The sequence below is a fragment of the Colobus angolensis genome, unplaced genomic scaffold (genome assembly GCF_000951035.1).
Source record: "Colobus angolensis palliatus isolate OR3802 unplaced genomic scaffold, Cang.pa_1.0 Scaffold194, whole genome shotgun sequence".
In the NCBI taxonomy this organism is placed as follows: Eukaryota; Metazoa; Chordata; class Mammalia; order Primates; family Cercopithecidae; genus Colobus; species Colobus angolensis.
Window position 1 is genome coordinate 3,001,498 of NW_012115088.1, and position 27,626 is coordinate 3,029,123.

The 27,626-nt window shown below is 37.4% G+C and overlaps 1 protein-coding gene across 1 annotated transcript in view; it reads left to right on the top strand.

Annotated features, from left to right (window-relative positions):
* LOC105510919 (chromosome unknown open reading frame, human C8orf34) overlaps positions 1-27,626 on the top strand; it is a 500,972-nt gene that overhangs the window by 95,736 nt on the left and 377,610 nt on the right. The window contains exons 3-4 of the mRNA XM_011940919.1: positions 19,331-19,478; positions 26,226-26,357. Of these exons, the coding sequence (XP_011796309.1) occupies positions 19,331-19,478; positions 26,226-26,357 (280 nt within the window). The remainder of the gene's footprint in view (positions 1-19,330; positions 19,479-26,225; positions 26,358-27,626) is intronic.

Consider the following 27,626-nt stretch of genomic DNA (forward strand, 5'->3'; position numbering starts at 1 on the left):
TATTCAGGGATTCAACTTCTTCCTGGTTTAGTCTTGGGAGAGTGTATGTGTCCAGGAATTTATCCATTTCTTCTAGGTTTTCTAGTTTATTTGCACAGAGTTGTTTATAGTATTCTCTGATGGTAGTTAGTATTTCTGTGGGGTCTGTGGTGATATCCCCTTTATCATTTTTTATTGCATCCATTTGGTTCTTCTCTCTTTTCTTCTTTATTAGTCTTGCTAGCGATCTATCAATTCTGTTGATCTTTTCAAAAAATCAGCTCCTGGATTCATTGATTTTTTTGAAGGGTTTTTGTGTCTCTATCACCTTCAGTTCTGCTCTGATCTTAGTTATTTCTTGCCTTCTGCTAGCTTTTGAATGTGTTTGCTCTCACTTCTCTAGTTCTTTTCATTGTGATGTTAGGGTGTCAATGTTAGATCTTTCCTGCTTTCTCTTGTGGGCATTTAGTGTTATAAATTTCCCTCTACACACTGCTTTAAATGTGTCCCAGAGATTCTGGTATGTTGTATCTTTGTTCTCATTGGTTTCAAAGAACATCTTTATTTCTGCCTTCATTTTGTTATGTACCCAGTATTCATTCAGGAGCAGGTTGTTCAGTTTCCACGTAGTTGAGCGGTTTTGATTGAGTTTCTTAGTCCTGAGTTCTAGTTTGATTGCACTGTGGTCTGAGAGACAGTTTGTTATAATTTCTGTTCTTTTACATTTGCTGAGGAGTGCTTTACTTCCAACTATGTGGTCAATTTTGGAATAAGTGCGATGTGGTGCTGAGAAGAATGTATAATCTGTTGATTTGGGGTGGAGAGTTCTGTAGATGTCTATTATGTCCGCTTTGTGCAGAATTGAGTTCAATTCCTGGATATCTTTGTTAATTTTGTGTCTCGTTGATCTGTCTAATGTTGACAGTGGGGTGTTAAAGTCTCCCATTATTATTGTATGGGTGTCTAAGTCTCTTTGTAAGTCTCTAAGGACTTGCTTTATGCATCTGGGTGCTCCTGTATTGGGTGCATATATATTTAGGATAGTTAGCTCTTCCTGTTGAATTGATCCCTTTACCATTATGTAGTGGCCTTCTTTGTCTCTTTTGATCTTTGTTGGTTTAAAATCTGTTTTATCAGAGACTAGGATTGCAACCCCTGCCTTTTTTTGTTTTCCATTTGCTGAGTAGATCTTTCTCCATCCCTTTATTTTGAGCCTATGTGTGTCTCTGCACGTGAGATGGGTCTCCTGAATACAGCAAACTGAAGGGTCTTGACTCTTTATCCAGTTTACCAGTGTGTGTCTTTTAATTGGAGCATTTAGCCCATTTACATTTAAGGTTAATATTGTTATGTATGAACTTGATTCTGTCATTATGATGTTAGCTGGTTATTTTGCTCATTAGTTGATGCAGTTTCTTCCTAGCATTGATGGTCTTTACATTTTGGCATGTTTTTGCAATGGCTGGTACTGGTTGTTCCTTTCCATGTTTAGTACTTCCTTCAGGAGCTCTTGTAGGGCAGGTCTGGTGGTGACAAAACCTCTCAGCATTTGCTTGTTTGTAAAGGATTTTATTTCTCCTTCACTTATGAAACTTAGTTTGTCTGGACATGAAATTCTGGGTTGAAAATTTTTTTCTTCAAGAATGTTGAACATTGGCTCTCACTCTCTTTGGGCTTGTACAGTTTCTGCTGAGAGATTTGCTGTTAGTCTGATGGACTTCCCTTTGTGTGTAACCCGACCTTTCTCTCTGGCTGCCCTTAACATTTTTTCCTTCATTTCAACTTTGGTGAATCTGACAATTATGTGTCTTGGAGTTGCTCTTCTCAAGGAGTATCTTTTTGGCATTCTCTGTGTTTCCTGAATTTGAATATTGGCCTGCCTCACTAGGTTGGGTAAGTTCTCCTAGATAGTATCCTGAAGAGTGTTTTCCAACTTGGTTCCATTCTCCCTGTCACTTTCAGGTACACCAGTGAGATGTAGATTTGGTCTTTTCACATAGTCCCATATATCTTGGAGACTTTGTTCATTTCCTTTTACTCTTTTTTCCTCTAAACTTCTCTTCTCGCTTCATTTCATTCATTTGATCTTCAATCAGCGATACTCTTTCTTCCAGTTGATCGAGTCAGTTACTGAAGCTTGTGCATTTGTCACATAGTTCTCGTGTGATTGTTTTCATCTCTATCAGGTCATTTACGGACTTCCCTGCATTGGTTGTTCCAGTTATCCATTCGCCAAATCTTTTTTCAAGGTTTTTAGTTTCTTTGCGCTGGATTCGTGTTTCCTCCTTTAGCTCTGAGACGTTTGATAGACTGAAGTTCTCTCAACTCGTCAAAGTCATTCTCACTCCAGCTTTGTTCCATTGCTGGTGAGGAGCTGCTTTCCTTTGGAGGGGGAGAGGTACTCTGATTTTTTTAATTTTGAGCTTTTCTGTAGTGCTTTTTCCCCATCTTTGTGGTTTTATCTACCTTTGGTCTTTGATGATGGTGATGTACAGATGGCATTTTGGTTTGGTGTTCTTTCTGTTTGTTAGTTTTCCTTCTAACAGTCAGGACCCTCAGCTGCAGGTCTGTTGGAGTTGGCTTGAGGTCCACTCCAGTTAGGCTACTCCCAGATAGGCTCTCCCAGTTAGGCTACACAGGGGTCAGGGAACCACTTGAGCAGGCAGTCTGTCCATTCTCAGATCTCAACCTCCATGCTGGGAGAATAACTACTCTCTTCAAAGTTGTCAGACAGGGACATTTACGTCTGCAGAGGTTTCTGCTGCTTTTTGTTTAGCTATGCCCTGTCCCCAGTGGTGGAGTCTACAGAGACAGGCAGGCCTCCTTGAGCTGTGGTGGGCTCCACCCAGTTCGAGCTTCCTGGGCGGCTTTGTTTACCTACTTAAGCCTCAGCAATGGTGGGCGCCCCTCCCCCAGCCTCGCGGCTGCCTGGCAGTTAGATCTCAGAGTGCTATGCTAGCAATGAGGGAGGCTCTGTGGGCGTGAGACCCTCTTAGCCAGGCGCGGGATATAATCTCCTGGTGTGCCGTTTGCTAAGACCCTTGGTAAAGTGCAGTATTAGGGTGGGAGTGTCCCGATTTCCCAGGTGATGTGTGTCACGGTTTCCCTTGGCTAGGAAAAGGAATTCCCTTCTCCCTTGTGTTTCCCAGGTGAGGTGATGCCTCACCCTGCTTCGGCTCTTGCTAGTTGGGCTGCACCCACTGTGCTACACCAACTGTTAGACATGCCCCAGTGAGATGAACCCGGTACCTCAGTTGGGAATATAGAAATCACCCATCTTCTATGTCACGCATGCTGGGAGCTGGAGGCTGGAGCTGTTCCTATTCGGCCATCTTGGCGCCCCTTCTAAATTTGCCAGATGCTTTTAAAAACATCAGATCCTGTGAAACTCATTCAGTATCACAAGAATAGCGTGGAGGAAACTGCCCCCATGATCTGATTACCTCCACCTAGTCCTGCCCTTGATACACGGGGATTATGGGGATTACAATTCAAGGTGAGATTTGGGTGGGGACACAGAGCCAAACCATATCACCTGTGTCCACCTGCCTTGCATGAAATGATATAAGAATGCCAAGGGCCAGAGGCTTCTTGCCTCCCCCCTGCCCAAGTTCACCCACTGATACCAGTTGCCCAGGAATGGACTTTAACTTCCAGTGATTCCAACAGCAGATATTGAGTGGGAGTTCCAGCAGTACTAGAAAAGTGAAGCAGACCAGAATAGCATTGCAAGGGCTTTAAAAACCAAGCTGTCATTGAAACTAAAGCCCACAAAAGTAGGCCAGAACCTACATGCTCAACCTAAACGGGGCAACTGACTGCTAAAATAAATGATAGGATATCATTAAATAGAAATTTGAGTCTACTTACATATTAACCAGAATGCCCAGGATATTTAAAAATATCACTTATCATACCAAGAAATAGAAAAACCACAATTTGGATGAGAGAAGGACAATCAACAAAAATCAGCATCAAGAAGAATTGGATGTTGAAATTATCAGGCAAGGATTTTAAAGCAGCTGTCATAAAAGTGGTTAAACAATCAATTACAAATATTCTAGAGATAAATAAAAAATAGAAAATCTTAGCTAAGAAATAGAGATTGTAAAAAAAAGAACCACTTGTAATCCCAGCACTTTGGGAGGCCAAGGTGGGTGGATCACAAGGTCAGGAGATCAAGACCATCCTGGCTAACATAGTGAAACTCTGTCTCTACTAAAAATACAAAAAATTAGCTGGGCATGGTGGTGGGCACTGTAGACCCAGCTACTGGGGAGGCTGAGGCAGGAGAATGGCGTGAACCTGGGAGGCAGAGCTTGCAGTGAGCTGAGATCGCACTGCTGCACTCCAGCCTGGGTGAAAGAGTGAGGTTCCGTCTCAAAATAATAATAATAATAATCATCATCATCATCATCATCATCATCATCATCATACACCATGGCTGAGTGAGATTTATTTCAGACATGTAAGGCTGGTTCAATATTTGAAAATCATTTAATATAATTCAACATATCAATAGGCTAAGGCAGAAAAGCCATATCATATTAACTGATGCAAAAATAAAATCATTGGACAGTACCCAATAGCCATCAATGATAAAAAATATAAGTACATTCAAAATAGAGGGAAACTTCCTTAACCTCATAAATGCATCTACAGAAATCCTGCAGCTAGCATTATACTTAATGGTGAAAAACTGAATGCTTTCCCTCTAAGGTTGGGTTCTAGACAAGGATGTTCACTCTAACCATTGCTATTCAACATATTTCTGGGAGTTCTTGCCAATATAGTAAGGCAGTAAAAAGTAATAGAAGGTATACATATTGGAATGGGATAAATAAAACTATTTCTATTGGCAAACAAGATGATTGTCTACAGAGATGATCCCAAGAAACTCCTACAACTAAATGAGTTCGATACGGTTGTAGGATACATGATCGACACATAAAATCAATTGAATTTCTATATACTGACAAAAAGTGAAAGCCAGACTAGAAATATAATATAGCTTACAATTATTTCAAACAAAATAAAATAGTTATAAAACTAAAGAAAAATCATGTACCAGATCTCTGTGAGGAAAAGTACAAAATGCTGGTTAAAACATTTAGCATCTCCATAAATTGATGTGTATAAAGCATTTCTATCATAATTTCATCAAGGCTTTTTGTAGACATAGTCAAACTTACTCTATACTTTATATGAAAAGAGCCTAGAATAGCCAAAAAATTTTTGGAAGAAAAAAAAATCACTCTTCCTAATTTCAAAGGATGAGATATGACTACAAAAGTTAAGACACGGTGGTCTGGTAGATGGATAAATACATAGGTCAATGGAACAAAATAGAAGACCTAGAAATAGATATACATACCTGATATGCGAATTAATTTTTGACAAAGGCACAAAAGTAATTCAATGGAGAAAAATACTCGTTTCAATAAATGATACTAGATAAAGGGCATTCATAGGGAAAAACTGAACCTTGACATTAAACCTTGCATCTTACGCAAAAGTTAACTCAAAATGGGTCATTGACTTAGGTATAAAATTATAAAACTTTAAAAGATAACTAGGAAGAAAATTTTCAGGACCGAAGACTTACCGAAGATGACATATTTTCGTATCTGTTGTATATGCTACCAAATTATGACTAATAAAATTGATAAATAAGACCACATCAAAATTTAAAACTTCAGCTTTATGAAAAATCCTGTTAAGGGGGGCAAAAAATGGCCAGGTGCCATGGCTCACACCTGTAATCTCAGCACTTTAGGAGCCCGATGCTGGTTGATCACTTGAGGTCAGGAGTTCAAGACCAGCCTGGCCAACATGGTGAAAGCCTATCTCTACCAAAATATGCAAAAATTACCTGGGCATGGTGGTGCACTCCTGTAGTCCCAACTACTCATGGGACCAAGGTGAGAGAACCACTTCAACCTGGGAGGCAGAAGTTGTAGTGAGCCGAGATGCACTCCAGTCTGAGTGACAGAATAAGACCCTGTCTCAAAATAAATAAATAAACAAAAATTTTTAAAGAACTACAAAATGAGGAAAAATATTTCCAAATTACATATCCAACAAAGCAGTAGTGCAATGCAAATGAACTCTCAAAACATAGTGGGGAAAAAAAGGGCAATTCCAGCCTGGCAAAATGGTGAAACCCTATTTCTACTAAAAATAGAGAAAATTAGCTGGGTGTGGTGGCAGGCACCTGTAATCCCAGCTACTTGGGAGGTTGAGGGAGGAGAATCCCTTGAACCCAGGAGGCAGATGTTGCAGTTGAGCCAAGGTCGTGCCATGACACTCCAGCCTGGGCAACAAGAGTGAAACTCCATCTAAAAACAAAACAAAAAATTCCTATTAGAAAATAGACAAAGTAAGTATAGACATTTTGCTGAAGAAGATTTACAGATGGCAGATAAGCACATCGGGGGCATTCAACATCATTATCCATTAGAGAAATGGAATTAAAATTACAATGAGATATCACTATAAATATGCAAGAATGGGCAAAATTACATGTATATTGCAGATGTGAATGTAAAATTGTATAGTGACTCTGAAAATAGTTTGGTGGTTTCTTTTAAAACTAAAATGGCCCTAACATGTAATGCAGTAATTGTACCCTTAGGTACTTATCCAAAAGAAATGAAAACTTATGTACACAAAAAAGCCTACACAGGAATGTTTACAGCAACATTTTCATAATATTAAAAACAGAGAAACTAACCAAAGGTCCTTTAAGGGTTATTAATGAATGGTTAAACACACTATGGTACACCTGTATCATGAATAATGCTCAGCAATAAAAAAGAATAAACCATTTATATGCATAACGATGTAGACAAACCTCAAGGAAATTATTCTTAATATTAAAAGCAAATATCAAAAGGATATATATTTCAATATATAAGATATGACATAACTGTATGTTATATAGCTATAGAGATGGAGAATAGAGTAGCAGTTGCCAGGGGTTAGATATAGAGGGAAGAATGGGTGGATGTGACTATAGAGTGATAGGATGAGAGAGTCTTTGGATGATAGTACAATTAATCATCTTGATTGTGACAGTGGTTACATGTAGTCACACTACAATAAAATTGAATGGAACTACACACACACACACACACACACACACACACATACAGGAATGCATATAAACTGGGTAATCTGAATAAGCTCTACAGATTTACCAATGTCGGTTTCTTAATTTTCATATTGTATTATAGTTTTTAAAGATATTAACATTCAAAGAAGCTGGCTGAAATGTAAGTTTCACACCATAGTGTGGAACCCTTTTGTACATTTCTTTGCAACTTCTTGTGATTGTATAGTTATTTCAAAATTAAAGATTTAAAAATGTCTAATTTTTTATTATATGCAAAGTAAGAAAGATTATTTCATCTTTATTATATATAAAATGTATTTATATAATTATTATGTTCTGTTATTAAAGAATGAGATAAAAATAAAAATCATAATATTCCCTAGAAAAAGTCAGATGTTCTTTAAAGAAATATAGCTGATTTCTCAAAAAAGGAAATAAAGGAAATGGAGAGAATGTGATCTCAATATATAATTAGATACAATGAAAATATCTTCAAGCTTAAAAAGCAAATAAAGATATTTCTGTGCAAACTGAAACACAGAGAATTTGTCACTACTAAAATAAAAGGTTTTCCTTATGCTGCTGAAAATGATCCCAGACGGATGGTTGGAGATCAAGGAAAAAATAAGAGCAGTAAAAATGGCAAATACGTGGGTACATCTAAATGCATGCTAATGGTATAAGATAAAAATTAAAAATATTTTACAGGGTTTAAAATATATATAGAGAGAGTTACAAGACACAACAATAAAAATATAAGTCATGTTTGCTAACTGGAATCAAAGTATTCTAAAATCCTCATAAAATCTGAGATGATGGTAACATAGTAATAAACACTTAATGTAGGTAAATGAAGTGTTAGTCTATAATCTCTGGATAACCATTAAAAGAATATTAAAAAGTCTGTCTGACTTTAAGACTAATGAGAAAAAATAGAAAAAAATTCAGTCAAAAAAGATAAGAGAAAAATGAACATAATCTTGGCAGAATAAATAGGAAGATGATAGAAACAAGATTAGGATAAAATTTTTCCTCATGATACCAGGATTCATTGTATAGCTGTGGTCATGAAGATGTTGTAATGATGGCATAAGACTGACAAATAGATTAATGAAACAGGATATAAGGTCTAAAAATAGGCCTGTGAATATATGGCCACTTATATATTTATGATATAAGGTCTAAAAATAGGCCTGTGAATATATGGCCACTTGATTTATGACAAAGGCAGTCCTTGTAGCTAAAAGTTAATGCTTTTGAGTGAATGAGTGTGGCATGATTGGAAGTTCATATGAAGAAAAATTAAATAACACCTACCTCACCCCATAATAAATGTTGACTTTAGATGCTTTGCAGACCTACCTGTGCAAGGCAAAAGCAGTAAAACTTTAGAAAATAACGTAAGATAATATTTGCATGAACATGAGGTAGAGGATTTTAAAAAATAGGACACAAAAGCACAAAGCATAAAATGAAGAAGTAAGTTTGGCTTCATTAAAATAAATAACTTTTGTTTATCAAAAGAAACTATTAAGTGAATGAAAAGGCAACCACCCCCATACAGATCTTATATCCAGAATACACAAAGAACTTCAACAGACCATTATGAAAAAGAAAGACATTAAGTAGAAATATGGCAAATAAATATAGACAGGTGCTTTCATAACAGAGGGTACCTGAAGGACCACTGAATATATGAAAATGTGCTAAATTCCATTGGTAATCATGGACATGCAAATTAGAATCATAAGGATTCTTTTACACCACCAGAATAGTTAAAAAAAATTAAAATGACAACATGTTGGTGAAAATGTAGAGAAATGGGAATGCGATGGGAGACAATTGTTTACAATCATGTTTATAAAACTATCTGAAATTACTTAATAAAGTTGAAGACAAACATGTTATTACTCATGAATCCCTCTGCTAGGGATAAGTCCAACAGAAATCTGTGCAGATGTGCATACAAGACTGATCATAGCAGCCCTATTCATAATTACCAAGAAATGGAAATACTCAAATACCTTTAATAGTAGAGTGGATGAATAAATTGTGGTGTATTCATAGAGTGAAAACTAAACAGCAATGAAAATGAATCAGACTAGAGCTATATGCAGTATATGCATATGTCATGGGCAGATATGGAGTAATGAGTAAATCTCACAAACATAAGAATGAGCAAAACAAATAAGACTTAGGTAATAGATATTGTATGTGCCTGTTTATTTTAACACTGACAACAGGCAAAAGTCAACTGTGGTGCTTAGTGGTATGGTATTATAGAAAGATAGTTGGTCTTTGTCCTAGTTCCTGACCATAGATCCTAAAACCCTTGGAATTCCCTCATGATAAGGGTGAGAGGAGCTTCTTTTGTTCGAATGAGGTGACTTGTCAGGGCTCTAGATAACCTCAGGTTGAGGGCTGCTTGCCTGACAGACCAAATTTTGATTAGAAGCTCGAAACTTTCATTCCCACCCGAAAACCTCCTATGAGGGTAGAAAGGCTGGAGATTGAGTCAATCACCAATGGTCAATGACTTAATCAATCATGGCTGTATAATGAAACCTCCATAAATAAATAAATAAATAAACCCTAAATGATGGGATTCAGAGAGCTTCTTAGTTGCGAAACACATTTCACATGTTGGGAGGGTGGTGCACCCCGACCCCACAGGGACAGAAACTCCTGTACTTGGGATCCTTCCAGACCTCATCCTATGCATCTCTTTATCTGGGTATTCACTTGTATCCTTTGTAATTAACCTGTAATAGAAAGTAAAGTGTTTTCTGGAGTACTGTGAGCTCTTCTAGCAAATTATCAAACCTGAGGAGATTGTAGGGACTGCTTATTTATAGCCGGTTGGTCAGAAGTATGGGTGGCCTAGGACTTTTCAGTGGCATCTGAATCTTGTAAGACTGAGTCTTTAATTGGCAGGATTTGATGATAACACATACATAGTATTAGAATTGAATTGAACTGTTGTACCTATGATTGACATCCAGAAAACCAGAGAACTGGTTTTTGGTGCTGGATGCAAAGCCAAAAAGGTGACTACCGTAACTTTAGAGTGATGAATTTTAGGAGACTGAAACGGTCCTTGTGAATGAGGAAAGGGATGGGATTTCCAGCTTAGCAGCTCTAAAGATTTGATCATGCAATTGCCTGGAGCTGAGTATTCTCTTGGGGGATGACTTACAAGACAACTTGACAAGTTGTTTCCTTATTTTGAGAAATATAACATTGAGAGAGACCAAACAGGCAACCCCTCTTCCCTAAACATTTTTTTTTTCTTATAGGAAACAAAATGGGAAGACACTTTGCTATGAAATCTAGTTCATATACCCCACGTGATATGTTATATGCAGTTTTTCTACTCCTTACAACAAACTGATAAGGGAGATATTGTCCTACCGACTTTAGGGATGAGAAAATGGAGGCTCAGAGAACTAAGTGAGTAGCTTAAACTCATACTGACAGTGAGGGATAGAGCCAGGCTATAAATCCAGGTCAAACACCAAAATCTGTACCTTCCTATTAAACCCCACTATCATTCCAAATTCTCTTTTAGGGTGCGTGGAATCAAAGGAATGTCTGTGTATGTGCTGGTGTTCAGCTATGATGGTACAGTGTATCCATCACCAGTTTCTCATTATTCTGTCATTCTGAGCACCTCGTTTTAGATACACATTCTTTATAAATGATAAAAGGCTAAAATACAGTAATTTTAATTGAACTGAGAGACATTTTCTTTTTTATGGGAACTTCTGCATACATCTGCTACTTGCCATCACAAATTTATTTTATGTATTTGAGTTTTCTGAACTGCTTTGCTCTTTCCACTCTCACCTATATTGTACTCCTACAGAGGTGTTTTCAAGTAAGACTGTGTGAAGTCCTACCTGACACTAAATCAGTTGCTTCGATAGACTATTATGTTGAGGAATGTAATCCCTAACTGAAAGTATTTCCATAGGATATGCTAAGTTCTCACTGCAAACCTTGATGTTTGCCTGGAAATTTAACTACAAGCTTGTGCTATTATATGAAGACTGTTTAAAACTGCATACTAAATGTTCAATTATTAACCTGAGAAGACATCTCTGTATTAGTAGGCATCAGACAAAATATTGCATGATTTGTCATAATTGGATAGTTCTGCTGGTTAGATGTATTACTTGCCTATATTATTATTATTATTACCATTATACTTTAAGTTCTAGGGTACATGTGCACAACGTGCAGGGAGGAGATATACTTGCCTACATTATTCAAAGTAGAAAGAATTCAGTGTCTATGATTCAGCTTTACAATTTAGAATGTTTAGTTTTTAGTTGTGGTATTTTCATTATTCCTAATCTTCATTATTCAAGCAATTTATTTTTTATTTTCCCTACCTTTATCTCTGGATTTTATTCCATAGTATACAACAAGGCTAATTATGCTTTTACAATTTATGACAAATGGATGTGATAAACCTAATTTTACATTAAATAATGTTTGAGAAAGCCAAGAGCCTTACAAATCAGGGATGCCAAAGATCTTATTCCTGAGGCCTGTACAGTTGTGGATGTGTGGCTATGACTGTGTGCATTGGTGGGTTGTTGGTAAGGGTCAGGTGATCCGGAATCAGCAAGGAGTTAAGAAACAACTTTTAGCAAGCACCATTGTAAAAGTGCATATATGTTGTTTGGATTATGCATCTTGTATGCAATTCTTAAATGTATAGTGAATTATTAAATCTATGTAAAATACCTGATACTTGTGCCTATCATACTCAATAAATGACTGATATTTTATTTTATTTATTTTTTGAAAAGAATATCTCTCCGTTGCCCGAGCTGGAGTGCAGTGGCACCATCTTGGCTCACTGCAAGCTTCGCCTCCTGGGTTCAAGTGATCCTCCTGCCTCAGCTTCCCACGTAGCTGGGGTTACAGACGCACACCACCATGGCCAGCTAATTTTGTATTTTTAGTAGGGGCAAGGTTTCACCATGTTGGTCAGGCTGGTCTTGAACTCCTGAACTCAAGTGATCTGCCTATCTCGGCCTCCTATAGTGCTCAGTAAAAGACTGATATTTTAAATCATTATTCACATTGCTTTCCTGCTGGGTTCAGCCTTCCATTGAAATCACAGTTTTGACTGGGAATAAGAGAAGTGGATTTAGGGCCGGTGTGGACTTGGATCTGAGGTGGAGGAAGGTTGAGCCATCGGGGGCAGTCTGAGATCTCTGAATGTCACGGAAGAATCTGACGGAAAGAGATCGGAGAGATGTCTGTCCTGTTCTCACTATGCATGGAAACCTAGATACTGCATTGGAATCTGTTTTTTACTAAAGCCAAAACTCATAACAGAGCTTAAGGGTGTAATGAGGCAGAAAAAACATCCTTACCATTCTATTGCCATTTGAAAAAAATAGAATGAGAGAAAAGGCATGCATGGGCTGTGAGTGCGGGAGGAAACCAAGTAGAATTTCATCCACTGGGAAAGGTGACATCAGTTTTAAATGGGGGCAGTTTGAGAATAAAGTACGTTTTTGGAGGCAACCAAATATCAAGTGGATATTTTTTCATGTATTCGTTGTCAATTCCATGTTTATTACCTGCCTATTTATGAAATACTGTTGGGTAGTGGCGGTGGGGATGAATGTTTGGAAGGCCGTGATCTCAAATGCAAATTTTTAATAGAGATTTAATTAAAAACAAAATTGAAACAGATGCAGATTTAGAGTAAATAAATTCAGTCATCAGATTTTAATGCTAGTTGTGAACTAAATAACATTCTACAGCTGATAACATGCCATATGCTAATAATTTATGGGTGCTGAATAAAAAATATATCTGATTGGTACCACCTCCCTCATTAATAGAGCACAATGCCCTGCATATGTATTGATTTAACAAAAAAGGCCATGTAGTAAAAGATTCCTGGGATTTGGGAAATGGTTTTAACTTTGTTTCCAAATAACTTTCTCCTGAGGTTAAAAGGGATACAAAGCATTACTTTCCTGTTAGGGAAATGAAGCAAAAAGTAAGTTAGTCCCAAGTCACAAATTTTTAGGCAGAGTGCCATGCTGGCTATGTGCTGTGGTACCCAGGGCCAGGGTTTTTAACCTGAAGTCATTGAAACCTTAGAGGCTCATTACACGAATGGGTAAACACCAGGAATATTGTGTGCAAATCGAAGTTTCTGTGCGCCCAAGTGCTCTTTTGTTTTATAATCAAGGAATCTTACAGGTTCTAGCAAATGAAATGGATCTTTTACTAATAATTTCTACTGTTGCTTAAAAACTCATTCCAGTTTTAATAATAAATGAGTCTATGATGAGTTACCAACTTACTTATGGCTTTGCTTTTATCTAATGAAAATTAACATTAAAATGCATTTTGAGACGATCATCGTTACTAATTAGTATTCATTCTCCAGCTCAATCATGCTAATTTTCTAAATAGTAGTGCAAGGTTATCTGTTACTGGTTATTAGACCCCTAAATTCCAGTAGCCCTTACATGTTGCATAATTTAAATTTTCACTCAATAATTGCATAATGATTTATGTTCTCTAAGTTGCTTTTCAAAATTTGTAAAAAGGAATTTTGTCTTTGCATTTCTTTCCTTTTTTTCTTTTACTTTAAGTTCTGGGGTACATGGGCAGAACGTGCAGGTTTGTTACATAAGTATACATGTGCCATGGTGATTTGCTGCACCTATCAATCCGTCATGTAGGTTTTAAGTCCTGCATACATTAGGTATTTGTCCTAATGCTTTCCTTCCCTTTCCCCCAGGTGTGTGATGTGAGACCCCAGTGTGTGATATTCCCCTCCCTGTGTCCATGTGTCCATGTGTTCTCATTGTTCAACTCCCACTTATGAGTGAGAACATGTGGTATTTGGTTTTCTGTTCCTGTGTTAGTTTACTGAGAATTAGGACTTCCAGCTTCATCCATGTCCCTGCAAAGGACATGAACTCACACTTTGTTATGGCTGTATACTATTCCATGGTTTATGTGTCATATTTTCTCTATCCAGTCTATCACTGATGGCCATTTGGGTTGGTTCTGAGTCTTTGCTATTGAAAATAGTGCTGTAATCGTATGCATTTATAATTTTAGAACAAACGTATTTGTACCAGCAACAAAATTATAATTAACAATAAAGGAAACAGGTATTAGTGCAGGGAGTTGTCTTACTAAGTAGTATACTCATGAAGTTAAAGATTCTAGTTGATAAAAATGTTATTAAGAGAACATTGATTCATTTTATTATTAAAAAATATAAGTCCAATAAAATGTGTATTATTCATATATAATATTACAAATGTATATTGATAAATATTGTAATAATAGTAGTAATAATAAACATAAATATATAATATAAATATGTAAACTATATGATATATAAATGTAGAAAAATAATAGTAAAAATAAAATATTGGCTAAGATTTTTTGGGAGTACATCACTAAGAGTTAAGTCAGGAAAATGCAAACCACTCTATGTATCTGTGTTAAATAGGGCTTATTAAAAATGGGTTTATGATAGAGAGTTAGAAGGTTGGGCCACAGAGGACATGGAAATGCTGCTGAAGTTGGAGGGGGTATCACCAAAGGTCAGAGGAGCTGACCCTGAATATTCCAGCCTGCAGCTGGGAAGCATGTGGTTCTCAAATGCTTGCCTGGAAGTTGCTGCAATTCTTCAGTGTCGTTGTGGAGCTCTCATCGCTATCTCAGTCAGCAGTGGAGGTTTCCACAAGCTTGCTAGGAAGCTGTTGTGAATCTGTCATCTGTTGTCACATCTGCCTGCAATCAACTCCGAAGATTATTTTTTTTGTGCTTCTCTCTGCTTTCTGAATCTCTTACACATTTCTTTCACTGGAAACTCTAACCCAGATCATACGGAGATTCTGAGAATTCATTCCCAGCCTTAGAAAGAGGTGTTAGTCCATCACAGAAGGCTACACATAGCTCAGGCACTTAATGGGTGCTTTGCAGTCATTATCTTATTTAATCTCCATGGCAACTGTATGATGTAGCTACTATTGTTTTTCACATCTAATAGATGGACTATGAATGTTAAAGTAGGAGATGAGGGATTCAAATAGTGGCTATTAGGCTGGGCATGGTGGCTCATGCCTATAATTACAGCACTTTGGTAGGCCAAGGCTGGTGGATAACTTGAGGTCAGAAGTTTGAGACCAGCCTGGCCAACATGGAGAAACCCTATCTCTAACAAAAAATACAAAAATTAGTCATGTGTGATGGTGAATACCTGTAGTCCCAGGTACTCGGGAGGCTGAGGTGGAAGAATAGCTTGAACCTAGGAAGCAGAAGTTGCAGTGAGCTGAGACTGCACCACTGCACTCTGTCCATAGCCTGGGTGACAGAGTGAGACTCCCTCTCAAAGAAAAGAAAAGAAAAGAAAAATAGTGGCTATCAGATTTCAAAGCCTGAGTGTCTAATCACTAGTTTCCTGTATCTTCAACTGCATATTGTTTATATTAATTTTATTGATATAAGTATGAACTAAAACTCCTGTTGGTAACAACTGCTAATTTATTTTGTTTGCAACTTGTATGTCCCAGTTGAACTAGCCTGGGATTGCACACAGTATGATATTAAAATCGATACCTACATTTTATCAATCCCTGAGGACTTAGTCTACAACGTCCACAAACATTTTGTTCCAGGGTAGGAGCGCTCTTACCACTTCATTGTTCTATTAATTTATATACACCCACAGCCTGAGAAATTCCTATTCTCCCAGGGAATTTCATGTCACAACTCTTGAACTGATGGTAAGAACTGAAGGCGAGGCTCTTCTGTCTCCCTGGAAGTGCCGTTTCCTACTGGCGTTCAGCTTATGTACCTGAAACTTGCTTGATGCTCTAGAATACTATTTTTCCTATGGTGAATGATTCCTGTAAAACTTTCTGCAATCGATTTCTACTCCAAATTAACATACTAGCTGTGCAATTTAATTCTCACCTTTTCAAATCTATCGGTCCCTCAGGTCTATCTCTGTGGCTCTAAATTCTAGTGGTGGAAAGAAATCAATCTTTTTATTGCCATGATTGGCAAATCTAAGGATTTAAATTTTTGTGTCTGGGAAAGGGGTTTCTGTCAAGTTCAAGTCCTCAGAATCATTCAAGTCCAGAAGATACATGGGTTAAGTGAGAAGCAGGGTAATTACTCTTGTAAATACAGTCATTTAAAACTAGACTCTTGTCCAACCAAGATACCCAGCATAATATAAGGGAATTTGTGGGAGGGAGCAAGGGTTGAAAAATTACCTATCAGGTAATGGGTGCACTGGAAGCCCAATCTCCACCAGAACACAATATACCCATGTACCAAGCATGCACACGGCCAGGCGCAGTGGCTCACGCCTGTAATCCCAGCACTTTGGGAGGCCGAGGCAGGCAGATCACAAGGTCAAGAGATCGAGACCATCCTGGCCAACACTGTGAAACCCTATCTCTACTAAAAATACAAAAATTAGCTGGGTGTGGTGGTGCACACCTGTAATCCCAGCTACTTGGGAGGCTGAGGCAGGAGAATCGCTTGAACCTGGGAGGCCGAGGTTGCAGTGAGCCAAGATCGCGCTGCTACACTCCAGCCTGGTGACAGAGCGAGACTCCACCTCAAAAAAAAAAAAAAAACAGGGTCTGGCGGCTGGGTGCAGTGGTTCATGCCTATAATCCTAGCACTCTGGGAGGCTGAGGCGGGCGGATTGCCTGAGCTTAGGAGTTCAAAACCAGCCTGGGCAACACCATGATGTTTGCCCTATGTTGCCCTATGTTGCAACATAGTTGCAAACATCAACTATGATCATTTTGCTCATGACTGAACTTGTCCTGTGTCTTTAATCTCATATATTAAGTAATACAATACAAATTTATCCAAAATAGTTAATAGGCTGATACTATTTTTAAAACTTAATAGTAATTACCTGGTTTACTATGACTGTATAATCCAACTTCTAAAGAAAAATGTAGGAACGCTTCAGTTTATTAAAAAAAGAAATCTAGAAACTTTCCATCCACTTTGAAAGGTAAATTCAAAAACAAAACAAAAACCAAGAGATTTTTAGAGGTGTCAGGATAGAAATGGCTGTGGCTTGTAAGTTCCATTACCTGACTTAATTTTGCTTTATCTGAGTGTCCAGACATTCTGTGACAATTGCAATCCAGGTGTACCTTCTATTTATTTATTTTCTATTTTCTGAAACTCTTTATAATGTAAAATTAGTTCAAATAAAACATAATACATAATAGAGGTAAAATCCAAAATATTTTAGATTGCATTCCACAGATGTATAATTAGAATTTAATTGAACTCTGCATTACTTTACAGTTACCTTCACAACAGTAGCAGAATGGCCTTTTGTATTTATAACTATAATAATTGAAATATTAAATAGCAGAAATGAATAATACTGGTGACAACTGATTGTTTGCTTACTTGTTTTTCAGAATATAAAAAGTATTACACTTGTCTAATAAATATCTTGCATCATAATGTATTTATGGTAAAAATCCTTTGCTCTTTTTGCTTCTAACTCTGTGTTCAATCTACACATTTTTTAAATATGCAGAAATATTTAATCCATGACTCTGTGATCAACTTGGGATCTTGTTATCTGCAAAATCCATTTAACCTCTGCCCAGAGAAAGCCTGTTTTCCTAGACTTAAAAATGTAAATAAATATCCCTTAGATAACCTGAACAGAAGTTTCTTATATAGCATGTCTGAGCACTATATTATGCTGGGCTATGAAAGGTTTAATTGTTATTTATTGGTACAATAAGGGACTCTAGTTACTAATATCTACCTGTAGTCAATAAAGCAAGCATTGATTGTTTGATTGATTCATTGAGTCATTCTTTCAATAGGTATTGATTCAGCACCAGCTATGAGCTAGGCAGAGTTCTAGGCCCTACAGAGAAAACTGGTATCAAACTAAGCAAGTCCTTTTCCAAGTGCTACAGTAGGGGTAGGGGAGGAGAGAGATAACAAACAGGTGAGCAAATATTAAACAAAATGATTCTGGAGAGTGCCAAATGCTGTGAAGAAGATAAAATGATAAAGTAATAAAGACTTCTGAAGATTGGTTAGGGTAACCTCTCGTAGAGGTATCATTGGAGAATGAAGGATGACAAACCATCCATCTGACCATGAGAGAACATCATTCAAGGCCAAGGAAACAGACCACCACCAACAAAAAAAGATGCACTGGGGAATTTCCAGTAACACTTTTGTTAGCTCTCTTAATATCTGATTTTTTGAGCACTAGAACCACTGCCTCGCACAGATTCTGAGCTTAAAACAGCAATGAACAGACTGGAATTCTAGGCTAAAACCAACAAGATGAAATGTGACTGACATGAATATAAATGGTGCACATAAGTTCACAAACCCAATTACACAGCACAAAATGATATCCATGTGGCTTGACAGCTGTTCATATTTGAACAATCTAGGGATTCTAATGGACTGCAAATTGGAGATTGCTCTTTGGTGTTCCTAACTGGAAAAAAAAAATGTAGATCTTACCCTTGGGCAGATTTCAGCCCAATTTAAAGTATCATTAGAGCTGTCCAAAATGGAGCAGCCTGCTTTGCAGGTAGATAACTCACCACTGCTCAACTCAAAAAAGAGCAGAAGGAAGGAAGAAGGAAGGAAACGCATCAGAAATTTTTACAAAAAGAAAATTCTGTATTTCTTGGGGACTACTTTAAGACACTTTTTGGTTTCTATAAGTCTGTGGCTTATTACTTGTTTCTTTAATTCCAAGAAAATTTTCTTCACTTTTGTTATTTTTATACCATTAAGAAGAAAAGAAAATGACATTGATATAAGGTAGATGGTGAAGTTTAGAAAAAGTTTAGTTTATAATGATATCTCTCAAAATAGCAAATTGAAGTTTAAAATTCTTAAGCTATCATTTTAAAGGAATTTAGATTAAACTTTTAGTATGCTGTTGGCTACGTATAATACAAAATAAAAAATAAATATATCTTGGCTTTGCCACCTATTAGCTCTATAACACGGACAATTTACTTCTCTGCTATTGTTTCCTCAGAATGAGGGCAGTAACTGTCTGAAAAGATTGTTATAAGCATGAAGTTAGTTGCTGTATATAAAGCAGTTAGACCAGTGCCTGACAATATTAAATGCTAAGTAAGTGTTTGCTATTATTGTTGCTGTTATTATTAATTATAATTGTGCACTCTATTCTGCCTTCAGGAATTAATGACCAAGTTAATAACTGAGACACCTGACCAGCCAATCCCATTTCTCATTGACCATCTTCAGTCTAAACAAGGGAACCGTGGACAACTTCAAAGAACTTTGTCTGGATCTGCAGCTCTATGGGCAGAAAGCGAAACATCAGGTAAATGAAGAATATATATGCAGTTAATTTGGGATTCATTTAATGTCAAAATTTCAAAACCCTTTGATTCTAATAAGATAAATCTAGATAGATAGTTACCGAAGGTTTCATGTGTTCATCTCTGACCTTACCTAGGTGCTAAAATTTGTCATAAATTATTAAATTTGAATATATTGTAATGTATTATGTATCAAAATATAAGAATCAGCATATTCCATTTTAATACAGATAAGATTCAAATTTGCGTCAAAAGATTTTATCCTGTATAAATTCAAACTAGTTATCCTAAACTTATTTTTAATGAATAATTTGAATTAAATGCTTATAGCTTATCTATATAGAAAGATAATAGCAGAGTTCTACAGGATTACTTTTCTTGTTGCCCAAACTGATGATTGTTCTTTATTTCTCCATGCCCCAATTTTATCCTGTGTAGTAAACCCTGGGAAGATTCACTGACTCTATATCAGGGAACTAGCCTCATCTCCCCAGTAAACACTGGTGCAAGAAGTAGGTAGACTTGACCTCAGTCTTTGCTCATAAAATGTGTTTACACATTGGTCTATTAGTTTGACATTGACTTTCAAATCCAAATCCCCTCCGCCCGTTGCTTGGGTAACCAACTTCTTGTCTGATTCCCGTAGAAATCCAACTGTACTCCAAATGACTTTCCTTGGATGGCATTATCTCTTCTCTCTGCCTCTTCATGCTTTATGGGATCCCATGAAAGGATTTTGGTCTTCTTTGGCTGTATCTCATATGAATGCCTTCTTGATACCAGGTCTCAAAACCACACTAAAGTGGGTAGAGACTAGGGTATTCTCTGAAGAATGTAGACATCTGTGATGTCATTTATCCATACAAAAGTTATTTGCATCGTTTGTAATATAGACAATTTACTTCTCTGCTATTGTTTAGCAGGAAGTTAGAATATGAACTTTTGTCATAAAAAAGAAGAAACTCTTACTTTTTCTTGGCCTTAACTTTCTTGGGTTTAGATTCTAAGTAGAATGGGTAGGTAGGTAGGCAGGGGCTTTGGTTTATAGGTACCAACATGGTACCCATAAACGCAGATCAGATGAGTATCTATGAATTTGCTGTAGCTCATGTGAGTCCATATTTTATAAATCAGTATCTGAAGAGATAGGAGTATATTGAACTCTGCACTTTTTTTTTTTTTTTTTTTTTTGAGAAGGAGTCTCACTCTGTCGCCCAGGCTGGAGTGCAGTGGCACGATCTCGGCTCACTGCAAACTCCGCACCCCCGAGTTCACGCCATTCTCCTGCCTCAGCCTCTCGAGTAGCTGGGACTACAGGTGCCCGCTTCCACAGCCAGCTAATTTTTTGTATTTTTAATAGAGACAGGGTTTCACCGTGTTAGCCAGGATGGTCTTGGTCTCCTGACCTCGTGATCTGCCGGCCTCGGCCTCCCAAAGTGCTGGGATTACAGATGTGAGCCACGGCGCCCGGCCAACTCTGCATTTTTAATCACACACATTAAGTACCTCAGTGTTTATATGTCAGAAGTCTGTGCATGGTTTAGCTGAGTCCTCTGCTTGGACTCACAGGGCTGCAAATCAAGGTGTTGGCTGGGTTACATTCTCATCTGGAGGCTGGACTATGAAATAATCTGCTTCCAAGCTCATTTGGGCTGTTGGCAGAACTAATTTTCTGCAGCTATATGGCTGAGGTCCCTATTTTCTGACTGACTTTCAGCCAGGAGCTACTCTCATCTCCTAGGTGAAACCCAGAGTCCCTGCCACATGTCTCTCCCACCACATCAGCTTACTAATTCTTCCTCCTTTTCTTCTTTTTCCTCCTCTTATTCCCCTCCTCCTCCTTCTTCTTCATCTTCCTTCTTCCTTCTTTTTTTTTCTTTAAAATGGAGTCAGGGTCTTGCTCTATTGCCCGGGCTTTAGGGCAGTGGCATGATCATAGTTCACTATGACCTTGAACTCCTGGGCTCAAGTGATCCTCCTGCTTCAGCCTCCCAAAGCACTGGGATCACAGCTGTGAATCACCACACCCAGCCGGCAACCCACATCTTTAAAGTCAACAAGGCCATTTCTCTCATTCCAATCTACTAAGATGGATCTTATATACTAGAATGTAATCATAACATTGACACCTCATCACCTTTGCCAAATTCTACTGTTTCAAAGCAAGTTAAAAGTACTGTCTGCATTTGAGGGGTGGGGATAATGTGGAAGGAAATATCATGGGAAAGAGATCATGGTTAAGAACTACCATGTTATTCTATCAGTTCTCTTAGTACCTGTTGATGAATTTTAATTTCTTGTTGCTCACTTGAGTATATAATTTTATCAGGCTATTGGATGTGAGTCTAAAGCTTTGGGGATGGGTCAAAGCAGGAGTCCCAGATGTGACCTTTAATATCATGCAGATAACAGTAAGAGTGAAAGAATAAAGGAAGATGTGGGTCAAATTTATAGATAGAGTATGGGATGGACTGGGAGAAGGCAAGTGTGAGATGATTTCAGGTGCCCTAAATTTTGTCTATTTATTATGTGGTGAGGGCATTTGCCAAGACAAGTGGTTGGGGGGTCAGATAGGGAAGACTGAAGTAAGGGCACCAATTATGGAAAGTCACCAAGAGAAAGGAAAAAAGAGTTGGCAAAGGAAAATTTTTTAAAAAGATTGTCATGCAGTTCTGGGGCCTAACTGAAGTCGAGGACATGAATTAATTATTATTAATGAATCATGGAAACCATGAGTAAGATTGTTATTTTTCTCTAGCAGTGCCCAGAAATTTCTGAGAAGGAAGAGAGAAAACAGTTTGGGAGACTTTGAGAATTGTGGTTGTGTTACTACAGCAAGGATGGGAGAACAGTTTTGCAAAAGGAGTTGAGGGTATTTGTGAGCAAACTGCAGGTGATCAAGCTGTCTGAGAAGTAGAGAGCAAGTGGAGGGGGAGGTTCAGACAGAGAAAGCCTATCAAAACTTTCAGGAGATCAATATGGTGAAAATAAGAGCAACGCAGAAGGATACAAGCTGTGCTGAGAGATTGTGATATTTGAGATCAAGATGTTTGATGTGGAATGATTCCAGATAATGAGAAAATCCTGTGGGCAGCTTTAGTTTGCGGGTAGCAGAAATATCAGGGAAACGAAGCTCTTCAGAGTTGAGCAGGGCAAGGAAATATGAGGCTTAATGCATGATTTGTCTAAGGATAAACAGGTCACTATAGTTTCTTTCAAGTTGTTGAAAGGACAAGAGACAGGAAAAGACTATGCCACTGTCTGAAATAAGGCTGTGAGATTGATCAGAGGCGAAAAGGTGGTGATAGTGTGTGATAATGAAGAGAAATGAGTAGTATAGCTAAGTGACATTTCCCTTAAGAGAACAGACACTTTTACTTTACTCTTGAGGCTTCTATCATAGAAGCCTCACTGAACCAGGAGACCCAGCCTGCTTCCACAGCCTGTGATTGGTGGAACATGGGAAATGGGGCAAGAGCATCTATCATCCCAGGAAGCTGCAGAGGAGGGAACACTATCGTGGGAAGAATGGGAGCTGTGCTAAGACATGAAAGGGGACATTTGAGGATAGAAGAGTGTTTATGTGGAAGGTATGGCCCAGAGGAAGAGGAAAAATTTTAGAGGGAAAGTATGGCAGGAAGGAAGAGAAAAGCATAGATGAATTGTTGGATATGAATGAAACTGACGAGGTTATAATTGAATGATGGTAAATAATGCCAGTTTAAACCCTGACTGTAATTTTGAATTATTGATTTTGGTGAATCTTTTTGTTTGTTTTGGTGTTTTGTTTTGTTTTGTTTTGGAGACAGAGACTTGCTCTGTCACCAGGCTGGAGTGCAGTGACGTAATCTTGGCTCACTGCAACCTCTGCCTCCTGGGTTCAAGCGATTCTCCTGCCTCAACCTCCCGAGTAGCTGGGACTACAGGCATGCACCACCATGCCCAGCTAACTATTTTTTTTGTATTTTTTAGTAGAGATGGGGTTTCACCATGTTGGCCAGGATGGTTTCGATCTCTTGACCTCATAATCTGCCCACCTCTGCCTCCCAAATTGCTGGGATTACAGGTGTGAGTCATCACACCCAGCCTGGTGCATCTTTTAATTAGCTAGAAAACGTCTCAATATTCAAAGTACATGGGTATCATACTTTTCGGAAATACCTGAAGATATTGTCTTGTTGCCTTTAAATATATCTAGCAACTTGGGACACAACATTTTCTCCTTAAAAGTCTACCATTTAATATTGTGGAGGAGAATCTTGAAAACAGCCTTATTTTTATTCCTTTGTAGGAATAAAAGACAAATTATTTTTCTTGGATACTTACAAATTTTTTTACTTCTGATATTCAAAAGTTTTACTGGAATGTCAACTATGATTTTTCAGGAAAATCTGTTATGCGTAAGTTGAGTCTTATTTACTGTTCTCTGTTTTTCTCATTTCACTTGGCATTGTATTTACCTTTCTTTGTTGACTCTCCTCTAGAGAAGTGTATCAAGCAAAGTGTTTTCTGTGTGTCACTGATTCAATTTTCTACACTGACGGTTTTCTCTTTCTGGCTTTGAACACAAATTTAAATGTTGGTATTGCATTTTAGTTTCCTGTTGCTACTTCTTTGTCTCATCTTCTTTTTATTATTTCTGTACACAGTTACATTTTTATTCATAGGTTGGTTAGCCTATCTCCTCTCTAATTTCTTTTTGCTTCATTGAGTCCACTTTCTTTTATTTTTGCTGAGAAGACCAGTCACAGTCACATTCCAACATTTAATGGCTTTCCATTATAAATATTTTTTAAAGCTATGATTACCTCTGCATTGTGAATACTGTATTCTTGTTTTTTATTAAATGATTCTTAAAATAATATTTTCTGTTTTTATTCAAACTTCAGTGAGGAATGTTCTATCCAGTTCTAGATTTACCAACAAATAGTATAGGTGGACTCTTCTTTGTTCTCTCTCCATATATCTTGGAACTATTTGGATTCTTTTCAAAACTTGAGAGAGGTGAAATCATGGTTGCTATTAAAATTTTCAATATTAGTTGAATCCTTTAAGCTTCTGCAAAATCAATGCATGATTTACTATCTCTTATCTCTTTCCAATGAACTAGATAAACATATCATTGCTAAATTATTTGAATTAATACGGATTTTTTCTTGCTATAAGTAGAGAATAAAGAAAGCCACAACATTCATTTAATTCCACTCTGGCTCCTTTTAATATTCCTTTATATCATAAGATGCTATATTTTATGACCAAGGTTTTTTTCTCCCATTACCTATGTTGCATTAGAAGAATTTATAGTCCAAGAATGGATGTAGAAAGACAAATTCTGAAAGACTGTGAAACAACATAAGGAGATGCCTCCAAGTTTGGGGTAGATACCTAGAAATCTTCCATTCTCTTTCTGACTGGCCTATATCCTCTCTTAACTTTATCTATGGAAATACTTCCTGGGTTCTAGCAGATCATGGACAAATATTTATGTTCCTAATGCTTTAGAATTTTCATGCCTTTTTGGTATTTAATGGGATTTTGGAGGTGGGCAAATTGGGTAAGAGCTAATTAAGTACAACCTTAACATGAAAATTTGAGGAATTCATTAATGTGTAATGATGTATGTTAGTTATTTATAAGTGAGTGGCCAGAGAAAGACTCATGAGTTATCCATGAAGCTAGGGTGATTTTTAAGTTTGTAAATTAAGACAAGAAGGCATAAAGAAATGCTAAAGAATGCCACATAGATTAGAGGAATGGAAGATGAGGAAGGAATAAATGAGATGAAGAGTTATCAGGTGATATGGGGATGAAGAAAAAGATGGTTCTGTGTAAAAACATGAAATTCTTGTAAAAGAAGTCAAGACGGATGAACTCTTGAAAGGCCCTTTAATTGTGGAATGGCCAGAGAGTGACCACCTTCTAAGGGGAATTTCAAAGTAAAAGTGTTGGTTGATTTAAATTTATCTTTCTTGCAATAGAAGATAAATTGATTTAGGTGAATATCAATGATTTTATGTGTTATAATAGATAAGGTGGCATCAAGTGAGTGAAATTTATTGAAATGTTTGTTTTTATTTGCAACAGAATACGATGCTTTATTCCATGACATTCATAGAATGTTATTTTAAGTGATGGGAACCCATGCCTGAAAAACATTTCAAATTAATTTCTTGGGTTTTTGTTTTTTGTTTTGTGTGTGTGTGTGTGTGTGTGTGTGTGTGTGTGTTTTGACAGAGTCTCTATCACTCACGCTGGAGTGCAGTGGCACAATCTCAGCTCACTGCAACTTCTGCCTCCTAGGATCAAGTAATTCTCCTGTCTCAGCCTCCTGAGTAGCTGTGATTACAGGCGCCCACCACCACGCCCAGCTAATTTTTGTATTTTTAGTGGAGATGATGGGGTTTCACTATACTGGTCAGGTTGGTCTCAAACTCCTGACCTCAGGTGATCCACCCACCTCGGTCTCCCAAAGTGCTGGAATTACAGGTGTAAGCCTCCACACCCTGCCAATTTCATAGTTTTATATGATATAATCTTAATCATATGCATATATAAAACTGACTCATAGCAGATTTAAAAGTCGAATTTACAGATGAAATTAAACAAGAAGTACTTTTGCGTGTGTACATTATTTTTGATCTGAAGTGACCTGTATGTTTTGTCAAGTGTATTTAATGACTTGTGGACTTGGTTTTTGTTCAATCTTGAAATCGCTTTGTTGTGATTTGATATATATTTTGTTTTAACAGAATCCAAAGGAGCAAGAAGGGATTTCAGAAGCTATGATAAACCCTGGCAATTAAATGCAAAGAAGCCTAAAAAATCAAAAAGTGACCTTGCTGTGTCTAATATTTCTCCACCATCATCAGACTCCAAATCATGTAAGGAAGTTTCTTATTCAAATGCTATTCAAAGCATGTAAGTTTATGTTGTTAAGAAAATGAAGAAAAGGTGGTCATTGAAGCCCAACTTTTCATCTGATATTTCTGGCCTTTAATCTTAGTGAATTTCCCTTTTACTCCGCATTTACATTGATCTTTATTCATATGTATCTATTTGCTTGCTTATATTCTCAAACATGTGTAATTCACTTAGATCTTTTTTGAATATAATATTCCTTGAAGAATATAAACTGCATGGAGCAGGTCTCTTGCCTCTCATAGTCAATTGCAGCATTACATCATATTGAAAGCAGTACCTACCTATATTTAATGAAGTACATAAAAGCAAATTAAATCTTTTAGAGTAGAAGCAAAGAATATTTCTATTCAAAACATTTAGTAAAATTTTTAAAAAAATATTTCATCTGGGATTTTCCTGAAGTCCTACTGATTAATTTGTGATGGAAGTCCCTATATTTATTCTCTTCCCTACTACTTTAATGTCTTTGTTTTTATGTTACAACAAAGGAATGACTGAGGCTGGGTATTTTATAAAGCAAAGAGGTTTATTTGGCTTATGGTTCTGCAGGCTGTACAAGAAACATGACACTAGCATCTGCTTCTTGTGAGAGTCGCAAGAAGTTTCCAGTCATGGCAGAAGGTGAAGGGACACACGCATTATATGGCGAGAGGAAGGAGAAAGAGAGAGGGGAGGGAGGTGCCAGGCTCTTTTTAACAATCAGATCTTGTAAGAACTAATAGAGTGAGAAATCACTCCTTACCGTGAGGACAGCACCAAGCCATTTATGAAGGATTGACTCCCATAACCCAAACACCTTCCACCAGGCCCCACCTCCAATATTGGTGATCAGATTTACCATGTGATTTGGAGAGGACAGATATCCAAGCTATACCACCTAAATATCTCTTCTCTCTCAATGTCCCACTACTTTGGTAGCTACTGGGATTCTCCAGTGCTCTGCTATCCCCACATATGTATAAACATGTCAAAAAATCTCAGGAACCTCTAGCAAATCACAGCTATTCTTAGAAGAAAAGAGAGCTTGCAAGCTGTTCTTCTTATACATCAATTCCTTGTGCTTGTTACAGGGTGAGATGTTTGATTTTAGTTTCAACAGAGAAAGGAGTAGGCAGAAAATATTTATCTTTGTTTGAAAATGTTTGAAAACCACTATGTGCTAACTGGAATCTGCATCTGGGTCATTTGTGAAAGCAACTAGATTTAACTTTGTGAGCAGCTTCATTTAC